The following is a 12,388-nucleotide window of genomic DNA, read 5'->3' on the forward strand; positions in this document are numbered from 1 at the left end:
ACTTGCGCTTCCGTGAGTGGCGTCACTTTTTTAAATTTGTTCTATTTATTGCTTTTTTTTTTTTTTGAATTTTTCTATATTTTACAACAGTAGCCAGGTGGTGAAGACAAGAAAAAATAAACTAAATTACAATTTCACTTGCAATCGCCGCTTGCACTTTCCGCTACCTGCGACGTCACTTGCATTCGACACGAATCGTGTGTATTGCTAATGGAGACAAGATGCTGTGGTGATTAAACGATTAAAACTAATTTAGTACAATAACGAACAGGGTCCTGCAAGTCATCTGTAGGAGAAAAAGATAATGTAGCATAATGGACTAAGATGATAAAGAGCAAACGCAATATGCTCCTCATCATTATTAAAATATACATAAGGTGATCCCAGAATAAATGCAACATGCAAAGTTTCACGTTAAGCGTTTTTCCATTTAGAATAAACGGTCTACAGCTCTTTTATATCATTGTCTCCAAGACGGCCATCGGGACAAGATCACAAGAACCAGATGAGTCCTTTGCACAATCTGATTCTGCTTTAGCCTAGATTTAAACTGCTGATTTTGTCTGGCCAGAGGAGAATGACACTATTTCGACAAACTATTTCCCCGTCTAAATACTGTAAAGCTGATATAAAGCCACCCAGTTTTATATCAAGCCAATGCAAAGCTGCTTTGACACAATTTGCATTGTCAAAAGCGCTATACAAATAATATTGACTTGACTTGACCTATTATTATAATATAAAATTTAGTCCATTATGCCACGTTAAGCATTTTGCTGTATGGGAGGACAAGTGAAAGTTTGCGTATTGTGTTCATGGCAGTCTGCTTGCCTTGTAGAACATTTAATAATAACAGAATTTTCATTTTTGGGTGAACTATCCCTTTAAAGCAACTTTCCCCAACACTGAAAGCAAGCAAATTATCAACTAAAACAATACTATGCATAATTTTCAATGTAATAATCTAACAGAAGTGTTTTATATGTCATATTTCAGATAAATAAGCCATAATAGAAACTTCACTTTGGATGCTGTAGGTCTTGAGTCGTTGTTTGTTCTTTTTCAGCACTCTTCTTACAGCAAGCTAGTTGTTTTGCGCGGGACAAGTAAAACACAGGCCCGAGACAGGTCCCAAGACTGGGAAAGGTATGCATCAGATTCAAGATTAAACAGTGTGTGTGACTGATTTCTTCATCCCCATCCTTAAGTGTGAACATGTAAGGGGCGATAGCCAGGAGAGGTCCATAGATAACAGCTGAAGGGATCAGAATCAGCAAGGCATTCTTTAGTGCTCTGTTTTTTACAGATGATCCACCTCTTCCACCAGTTTGCCCTTCACCCGGACCTTTTTTGTGTAGTACTTGCACAATGCCTGTTAGACATGCCAGCATTACAAGTAAGAAAGCATCAAGGGTGATTGATAAGTACATGGCTAATTTAGGGAGCCTTTGTTGGTAGGTAATCACTGCAACGCCTAAAGTGACAATCCAAATTAGAGCCAAGCAGACAACACGATACTCCCATTTATTCCCTAGTTTCATGTAGAGGACTGGATGTGCTGCGGCCAGGTATCGCTCCACACACATACTGGTCAAGAGAAGGGGACAGCCGATAATGTTGAGGATTGAAATGGCCTCTGAAACTGTCAGGAGCTGTCCAGCGCGTTCAGTCATAGAAATGTACATATCAAAAGGAAGACTGATACAGAAGATGATGTTCAGCACGGCAAGATTGAGCCCCAAAACTTCAGAGGGTGATAGACCTTTCTCGCCCCTTACTAGCATCCATAGCATAGCCACATTAGTTGGAAAGCCCACCACAAAAGTAAAAATTTCTAGTGGCAAGCGAATATAGGAATAATCTTCATCATTGCACTTATCCACAATGGTAAGAAATAACAGATGCATATCGCTTGTAGCATCGCTCGTATAGTTGTTTCCATTTGATGTCATGTTTGCCATGTTGACTGAGCACTGTAGAGAAACAACAAAGAACATTGCTTGTAGTACAAAAACATGGCAAATAAAATTAATTAAACTCTCAAATGCATTTAGGTAGATGCTTATGCATGCATTTAGAAAGTAAAAACTAATTTTGTGAAGTATTATTAAAATGTTTTATAAATTTTATATTTTTTTATATATTTAAAATTGCAATTCATCCCTGTGATAGGAAAGTTCAATTTTCAGCAATCATCATTCTAGTGTCACATGATTCTTCAGAAATCATTAATTTGCTATTTCGGTGCTCAATAAACATTTATTATAATTATTGATTTCAAAACATTTGCTGCTTAATAATAAACCCATTTTCAGAATTCTTTGATTTGAAAGTACAAAACAACAGTGTTTATTTGAAATAGAAATCTTTTGTAACTTTATAAATGTCACTTTTGATCAATTCAATGCATCCTTACTAAAATAACCATATATTTCTTAAAGAATAAATCCTACTGACCCCAAACTTTTGAATGTTTAACCAGACACACACCCACACACAAATAATAAATAAATGTATAAACAATTACAAAATATCAGAAGTAAGATGTGAATAAAATAAGCAAAATAAGTTGTGAAAGTGTTACTGAAAATGTTGAGACATTAAAACTGACCTTTTCTTGCTACAAGATCACTTTAATTGTTCACTGTCCTTTTTCTTCTCTCTTTTTTGACAGATCTTAAATATATCAATCCTTGTTCTGTTGTGTTCATGTAAATTAAGTACAATTATTTGAATTTCTGAGTTGGTTCATTGAATGTATGGTGTCCACCACCCAATGAAAATGAGAGTGATTTTTTTTTTTTTTTTACCACATCTGTTCTGGTTTCTAAAAACCCATGTAGCAAATTTTACACAAATTGACAAGGGCGTCAAGACTCAATTGAGAACACAAGAAAAATAGATTGACACAACAATTTATTACAAATGAATCAGTGCAATAAAGTGCAAATTTTACAGTTAGGTTACAAATGGCTCATTCTAACTAAGAGTATATATTGCTGTTTTACAACACATTATGGATGCAATTTAATGAAAATGGGTGGTAATTGACCAGTGACCACCACTAGGAAATTTCTTAAATGTGCAAAACAAAACGATTCTGGTTTCGATTTTATGTTCATACAATACAATATCATCAAAACTTCTATTTACAGTTAGGTTAAATTATGTATCTTTAGTGTTATCAAAGATCTGACAAGAATAACTAGGTCCACCTCAAAATGGAATATATTTACAATATAGCAAATATTAAAAGACATCATCAACATTAAAAATATCAAAGTGCTTCTGGTTATGCCAAGCAGTTAAATCTGCCCACACATCTGTGCAATATTGTCTGTACTGTCTTGGCCACATTCAGTGCTGCTGATGAGAAAAAAGACTACTGTTTCAGGCAAGTCTATGTGTGAGTGACAGTAGGAGCATGTGGGGTCTTGTTTTTGGGAGGTGTAGAAATTTGTACATAAACTGGGGTGGTAGAAGAGGTGGAGGGGTTTGGCTCAGTTTGAACCCTTTGGAAAACAAAGGCTGGGTAGATTTGGTTGTTGGCGTGATATGTAGTGTGTGTGCTATGGGGGCTTCTCAGCAGACTCTCCTGACTCCTGTGTGGAAAGAAAAAGAGATTTCTGTAATGCACAAAATCACAGAAACTGAATCACATCTTATAGTATGACTTATGGCTTTATACGTCCTCCCACGCATTACATAATATAAAAAAATGTGGTGTGGTTGTAGAGAGTGGGCTCAGGTTGTGGGTTTTAATACACGTAAGGGGAGTAGTGTGCCACAAATATAGGCAGAAGAGAGACTATTCCTGTTGTAAGTTCCTGTTGTATTCTATTTTTACATTTTAAAATGTAATTTAGTCCTGTGATGGAAAAGTGAAATTTTCAGCAGCCATTACTCTAGTCTTTATTGTCACGTGACTCTTCAGAAATCATTCTAATAAGTTGATTTGGTGCTCAGGGGGTATTTCTTTCATTTTTTTAAAACAGAAATGTTTTTCCTTACCTCTCATACCCTCTGTTCTCATAGGCTCTGACGACCTCTGAATAAACGGGACTACCAGGAGGCAGCGGTCGGTCGAGATGCTGGGACAAGCTGAAAAGTTTAGGTGGAGGGAATGCCTCCCAGTCTATATACTCTCTCTCTAACCAGGACGGGCTCCTCCGAGATCTAGAGCTCTGTGTTTCTCTTCTCCTGAAGGTGAAGACAGTACCACCACATTTAGTATAACGATTGTTTAAGACTTTTATAGTGAATGTTGTCTCTACAAAATGGTGTTTAACTTTAAACATAATCATTATAACTTTAGACCACTGCATATCTGTTAAATTTGGACAATTTTGTACCACAATTAAAAATGCATGAGTTTAATTACATTCCATTAAAAAAAAATCAAATAAGTGTAACCTGCAAAAAAAATATAGTAAACCTCTTCTCATGATTTAGATTTTTTGGTTACACTTTATTTTAAGTTTGTTACAGTGTAATTATACATATAAGTACTGAGTAATATTTACTAACTACATCATGCAATTTACTATATGGTTAGGGTTAGGATTAGGGCTGGGCTTAGGCTTAGGGTTACTTGCAAGTTTGTTATTTTAATAGTAAGTACATGCAACGAGTGTAACAAGGACACCTTAAAATAAAGTGTTACTGATATTTTTTTAAATGGTTATTCTATGGATTAAAGTGACTAACCTGCTTCTCCCCGTCCGATGCTTTTCCTTTTTTCTGCTCATGCGCTCTTGACAACAGCAGACGATGAAGCAGACAGTCATGACAAGAATGACCACCCCGCTCACAACAGACACCAGTAAAGCAATGCGAAGTCCCTGGTCATTTGGCCGAGGGATACCTGAAAAAAATAGGGTTGTTTCACCAGATATGATGGCCAGTTATATATTCATAAAACCATATGTTTGCATACATCCAGTGGAAATGGACAAAGTTGGCTATGGAAACAATAATAAGGCATTTTTTAAATATTAGGATAATTAGGATGATTTCTTTGAATAAACAATGTTTGCCGTACTCTCACAGACTGGCAGGTAGCTGCTCCATCGAGGGACACCTGCATGTAGGATGCATGTGATTTTCTCATGGCCAACCAGTTGGTAGCCCCCCTTACACCAGAACACAAGCATGGAGCCCACAGACACCCCTGTGCCGTGCTCCACGTAGTACGATCCTCGTCGTGGGGGAAGCACAGAAATACATGCAAGTCCTGGAGGAACACAAAGACACACATAAGTGTAGATAAATACAATCAGACTTTGAATATTTTATGATGTGTTAAACTGTGATTAAATAGTACATTGACTCATGACACATGGCTGAATTTATTCAGTAAGATTTTAAATCCAATAAATGCATTATCATGAAACCCTCTGAGGAAGTGACTGCCACTGTATCATTCCAGTTCCAACATTCTTTGCATATGATATAGATGTTTTACTGCTGCATGCATGCATCTTGCTGTCACCACTGCAGACATCCGTTTCCTTTGCAGTGAGACATCTCAGGCATCTTTTTTTTTCCGGTGGTGAACCACAGTGAATTTTCATTAATGTGTACATGTCTGTCTTCTATTTGCATAATGCTCTGAGAGTATATGTTGCTTTGTATCTGTGCCAGCATATCAGTGACTGTCTTCCCTATCCAGCCTCTTGCCCATCCAGGCTCACTATCAAATCCCCCCAGTTCCTCCCCACTTTTGGAATCTCAACTGATTAAATAAAGATAAGGCCCTTTATCAAATATTGATTAATTCCACACAGTTCTCCTATTAAGTACCTGTGAAAGTGCACTTAGGCCATCAGCTGACATGTCAGACGTGTTTGCACACAGGTGAGGAGAAATTGTATATATGAAGTGCTAAAAGTGTCTGTCTGTCTGTCCATCTCTCTATCTCTCTATATTATATGTCTCTATATGTCTATCCATTTGCTTGTCTATCTATCTATCTATCTATCTATCTATCTATCTATCTATCTATCTATCTATCTATCTATCTATCTATCTATCTATCTATCTATCTATCTATCTATCTATCTATCTATCTATCTGTCTGTCTGTCTATATATCTGTCCGTCTGTCTGTCTATATATCTGTCCGTCTGTCTGTCTATCTATCTGTCCGTCTGTCCTTGTGTCTGCTGCAGTTTTTTCAGTTGTTTGCACTTGTGTTGTTGCTGCTGGGTGGATCTGTAGAGTCATTCTGAAGTTTTGGAGTGGTTGATTGTGCTTCAGTTATTGCATCAGAAGTGGTCATAAGCAGAATGGAACTCACTGAGGCTGCTTGAATGTGGAGAAACCATGTTTTTTAATTGGATTTTCATACATATTTATAATCCATAGAACATACATAAATATATGCATACAACCTCACATCTTACCTGTATCATTGTTGCTGGAAAAATCTGTAGGTTCAGTCGGATGTTTTGTATTGATTGGTTGCTCATCAGCTGTTGAATCAGAGGTTGGCATGAGCAGATTGGGGCTCTCGGAGGCTGCGTGAATATGAGGAACTCACATAATGAATACACACAAAACAAGTTCTATCTATCTATCTATCTATCTATCTATCTATCTATCTATCTATCTATCTATCTATCTATCTATCTATCTATCTATCTATCTATCTATCTATCTATCTATCTATCTATCTATCTATCTATCTATCTATCAGTTCTCACCTGTGTTGTTGTTGGGTGGATCTATAGGTTCAGTCGGATGCTCTGGATTGATTGGTTGTTCATCAGTGGTTGGATCAGAGGTGGTCATGAGCAGATTGGGGCTCACTGAGGCTGCGTGAGTGTGGGGAAACCACACCATCAGTCCACACACAACCCACATCAAGGACCACACTGATGTCATGATCAAAGGCCCCAGGACAAGGATCAAAACAGCAGATATGTCCTGAGGTGATCACAATACTGTGCATAGCAAGCTAAACATGGCTGATTATAATCCATTCATAGTGCCACAAGAAGGAATCTTGCAAATAGCTCCTTTTCCTTGAGGTGTCTGTGAATATCCAAGCTCATCCAAGCTTAGTGCATCCAAGCTTATGCCCATAGCTCTTAAAAATGGCAGATTCTTCTGTTTCTCCTGCTGTATTAAGCGTAGGCTTCCCTGTGTATGTACACAGCATCTGCTCTGCCTGTCCGCTCACTGCTTCTGTTATCCTACAGCATACAGTGAGGCAGTCAAGGCTCTTACATAACATAAAGTGCACGTGTGGATGTAATTTTGTGCACTCTTAAATCCCTGATCTCATCTCTCCAGAAACTTGTGCGCGCGCTCTCTCTCTCTGGACAGTCGAGGGTGAATCAGGGCATGTGGCTGTGTGCATGAGAGTCTATGTCCCATATCTGCAGAGAGGGAAAACAGAGCCACAATCTGCAGTCACACGGCATATTATATATTTATATAGTCAAATCAACATGTTGACTTATAATGTGTCACAATTTCTTATGCACCCCAAAGCATAATAAACATGTGTATCAACAGAGTGTGTTGCAGCAGATGGTGTTTATAGATGGCATGTGGACCTAACACCAGTACGGTTGAATGAATTCTGTTCATTTGGATGAGCACAGTGGGATTCAATCTCAATGCAGAGAGCCTGTTAGACTGCGTGGGAAGTGCAAGAAGGATGCTATTGGGAGGTTCCTCACTGCATAGCACTGAAACCTTGGTAACAGTGTCAAGATTTATTTATATCAGTATTTACTCTAACAAGTCCAGATATGATGCATTCAGTGCTGGCACTTCCTCTTTTGTTTTGTTTGCCCATCTATGGTCTGTCTTCCTGTGGAATGCCTTATGAATGTTTGATAAATCACAGAGCAGTCACAGGATGTATGTGTTCCAAGAGACACAATCAAATAACAACAGCTTTTATCAGCTGCATTCAGTGAGTTTACATTTTAAAAGTATTGGAACAATGATTTGTTGTTGATGCAGTATGCTACTCACATGTCAGATGTCCTGATGGCACACTAGTCAATCAATGACTGGCCATGGATGTCAAAATAATTACTAAGCATCTGCCGTAGTAATCTTCTCAAGCTTTAAGATGCTTCCATGCATTAAAATGTTTCAGTTGCCCCTCACTGCAGAACAAAGATCCAGGGGTTGGGGTTGGATCCACATCTAGGGGGTGGAGATGGTAGGTTTTTAGGGGTGCAGATGGGTGGGTTTAGGGATCAGGGGGTGGAGACGGGTAGGTTTAGGTCTATGTAAGGTGGTAGGAGTTGGATCTAGATCCTGCCACGCCCCCTGGATCTTGTGTTCTGCAGTGAGGACCATCTCAAATGTTTGGTGAAAAAGGATTCAAATCTTGAGATGCTCTCAACCGCAAAGATTAATTTACCCGCTCTATGCACAAAATATATAAATCTTTTCTTTTTTACTAGTTTTTTTGTTGTACTTTTTTTAGCATAGGTTAGTCATTTCCGATGCGATGAGCTGTGCACTGAATGGAAAGCATCTATTTATGAATATTAGCAGGGCAAGGTAGTAGTAGTGATATTAACACAATTAGCATAGATCCTACCATATATCCACAACTCATGTTCATATATATTGCATTCTCTGTAAACGGTGCTATATACGGAGGTGGATTGTAAAATATTAGATTTGCTGGGTCTATGCTAACTTGAGATCTTTAAAAATGTTTTCTGGGACCTGTGTGAATCAAATCCAATGATCAAAATGTTTTGGTATCTCTGTTTCCGCTGATAAGCGTAAGGCATCTTTACACAGTCAAGTTAAGGTTGCTCTGTACCTGCTCAAAGTTCTGTCTAGACTTATAGGCTAATAATGCATATTTGTATAAATGCATTAATACCACCTCTGAGCCGATTTTAGCATAAAGACATCTAAATGCCACTTCAGATGCACTTCTGTGCCTTCTTTGCAGTGTAAATTTCGTAGTAGACGTACAGTAGGCCTATAGCCCATGTGTCACTCATGACTGAAACAGAATATGTATTTTAAACGGAGATTATTCAATATAAAAATACTTTTGATGTTGTACTGAACAACTTGAAAGCTTGAGTGGTGGCAAAACGTACATAATATATTTTTCTAATATTTATATTATTTAAAAACAAATGTAGATTTGTAGATTTAAAATGAAGATAAAAAAAATGTATGATACTGATGTTCTTGCTCCTGTCGCATTTTAGCCACGGAAAAAAAGACTTCATTTCCCAGCTTCATTTCTTCATTTCTGTAGTTCTTTCAGTTGGAGATCAACTTTCCTCTCCAGCTCATCTGTCCTTTGTTTATTCAGTAGTGGAGATGACATGAACATTGGCCAGCATCTCCTCACTAAACAGTGGCATGGTGGAATGGAGGACAGACTGTGTTGGTTGCACCGGTGACATGGAAATTCAAAACAATTCATGGTGCCGCAGTGGGAAACCCTGGAGCAACATGGCCGGGATGAATAATGCTGGAGGTCTTTGATAATTTGCTCATAATGAGAGGCTGGAATCCATACTGCGAGCTGTTTGGGGACATGAATTGTCATCCCATTCCAGAAGAGAACCTGGAGTCCCAAAAGACCTTCATCACCTGTTATGAGACAACAGATCTGAGCCATTTTCCTAGGTTTATAGAGTTATGCATATCACTAATATGATGCTCACAAGTATTGGTTCAAAATTTGTATATAAATCTTACTTTTAAGCGAATCTCTTAGCTCCATACCGGAAATGACTTTTCCAGGCCCATATCGTCTCATGTCTAGCTCCCATGGTGCTAGAACGGTGTCTCCTGGTATGATACTGTGCCTGTGTGCACTGGCTAGACTAACCATATCAGGCTGGAAGGCTTGCTGAACTGTATTTAATGTTTCCATAAAAGTATTTGCTTCAGGTCCAAACTTATCAAACTCCACCGTATAACGATTTCCTCTGCCCTAGAGACAGACAAGAAATGTTTAATAAATTGTGATTATACATCTGTATTTGAACAAAAAAATTCAAAATTTCTATTTGAATTGAAATGATGCCTATATTTAAAGATATGCTATACCTATCTGAGTAATATATATATATATTTTTATCTGAAATATATTAATACTTTTTTTTCCCAGAAAGGGCATTAAATGCATCAAATGGGACAGTAAAGACATTTATAATGTTACACGGTTCATAATGTTACATATATCACAGTTTCCTCAAAAATAACTGTTTTCAACAATAATAAATGTTTTTTGAATCTCAAATCAGCATATTAGAATGATTTCTGAACGATCATGTGACACTGAAGAGTGAAGACTGGAGGAATGACTGCTGACAATTCAGCTTTGCCATCACAGGACTATATTACATTTATTATATTTTAAAATAGAAAAGATATTTTAAATGAAATAATATTTCACAGCATTACAGTTTTACTGTGCTTTTGTTTTGTGTTGTGACTGGTAGTGTTTATGATGATGTTCTGTATATTTTCAGTACCTGATGTATGATTGTCCCCAGGTAGTAAAACCCATCTTTCTCTCTCCTGGCTAACACACAGCAACCAGGAAAAAGCTCAGCATCTTGTATTACCCTTGCAGATACACATGATACTGTACTAAAAGGATTCATAGGGGAACACCTGTAAAAACGCCATAACCTCATTGTGGGATAAATATTCCACACTGTAATCATTTATTGCGTCTTTCACTCTTTCAAATTACAAAAAAGCTTACCAGCATGGTACAGAACAGACACAGCTTGTGCAGTTGTAGTATTGGACCTGATTGAAGTCCACTGAACACCATGGGTCCTCTGAATGTGATGGCTTTTGAATTAGGTCATCATCCGTTGAATGCAACAAACTGAGCTGTTTGACATTTTAAATAATTAAATGGCAAAAAAAATTTGGGATGAACGGTATAAGTGGTGGACACCATAGAAACATTGATTTAACATCTTACCTGGTCCACATTGCCAGCTGAGTTGGGTGTCATGATGTAACATCTTCATCTAGTGGTGGAAGTGATGCACTGCAAGAAGTCTGATATGTCAGTGTTCATGGGAGTCTTGTCAGATATGTAAAATGTATTCACAGGGCGCATCACCAGGGTTGATACTGAAGCTAGACATTGTGGTGGGTTGTCTGGGAGACCGCTGGTCACCAAATGGACAGACTGACAGGCAGGGTCAGAGAATGCTAAGGCCAGTGCTGAGTGGAGGTCTCTGCCAGGACTTGTCTGTAATGTGTGGATCCAGCTCAAGGCTTCATAGGCTGCATCATGTGAGAAGACCATGGTGTTGACTAGTAAAATATGAATAGATTTTAAAAAATAAATTAATATCATTTCTATCAAATAGCATAAGTCTAGCCCTGCGATGGACTGGCAATCCATCCAGCGATTCCAACCGGAATTAGCAGTTTGAAAAATGGATGGATGGTTGGAAAACACTGGCCTTTTAAAGTATTTCTATTGAATTTGATATGACTTTTGAATGTAATAAACAATAAATTAAGATAAAAAGTAATTTCTATAATATTGTATTTAAAACTTTTTTTAATAAGTCAAACATTTAGCATAATCAGTATTGAAGACAATAATACTGCATGGACAAATTCTTTTTTTTTTTTCTCAGAGTGATTCATTGTAAATTTACCTTGTATGAAAAGCTGATAATGTTGAAGAGCGAGTCTCTGAGTGAAGCTTTAGTAATCAAGGTTTGAATAGTAAGATTCTTCACTAGTCCCAGAAAGCCATTCATCCCCACAGAGGAGTCCAAAACAAAGGTGACATTTCTGCCTTTACCCATGAACAAGGGAAGGACACTTTGGCTGTGAGACACCTGAGGACTTGACGACATTGTCAAGTCTGACAGAATAATCTGCAACACAATTGATCTCGCTCAGTTATAGTTGACTTAAAGACCAATCTGACTAGCTTCTGGTAACACAAATAGCTTTTTCATCTTTTTGGATAGTAAGCAAATGTAAGAATGAGAAAATACACACAAACAAAAATAAGTATTCTTACCTTTCTTGATTCCTAGAGCACACTTGCAAACTGTAGCAAGTTCTGTACCTCACAATGATCCACTGAACAATGATTCCTGTCTCTACTGTGTACTGAAGTTGCCACAGTGAGCCACTGACCAGCCTTTAAACTATTAGTACATACTAATAGTTTAAAGCATCTGATGTGCACTTGGGAACAAAAAAGGATAATTTACACAAAGGGATAGGTAACAAAAAAATGAAAATTTGTCATAATTTACTCACCCTCGAGAAATGTCTTTCTTCTGCTGAACACAAAAGAAGAATTATTTTGAAGAATGTGGTAACCTAAGAGTTTCTGGTCCCAATTGACTTCCATGTTTCTTTTTCATACTTTGGAAGTCAATGGGGAC

General features: G+C 37.6%; 1 protein-coding gene across 1 annotated transcript; it reads right to left on the bottom strand.

Moving 5' to 3' along the window:
• Positions 1 to 2,900: 2,900 nt before the first annotated feature.
• On the bottom strand, positions 2,901 to 7,690 carry LOC306888039 (uncharacterized protein). The gene is made up of 6 exons (XM_079446136.1): positions 6,704 to 7,690; positions 6,404 to 6,517; positions 5,042 to 5,233; positions 4,708 to 4,864; positions 4,012 to 4,200; positions 2,901 to 3,602 (listed from the first exon to the last, which is right to left on the bottom strand). Exons 1-6 carry the CDS (start codon positions 6,882 to 6,884, stop codon positions 3,401 to 3,403), a joined length of 1,035 nt encoding a protein of 344 aa, XP_079302262.1. The 5' UTR covers positions 6,885 to 7,690; the 3' UTR covers positions 2,901 to 3,400.
• Positions 7,691 to 12,388: the final 4,698 nt, after the last annotated feature.

Source organism: Barbus barbus, assembly GCF_936440315.1.
Source record: "Barbus barbus genome assembly, chromosome: 22".
Lineage (NCBI taxonomy): Eukaryota > Metazoa > Chordata > Actinopteri > Cypriniformes > Cyprinidae > Barbus > Barbus barbus.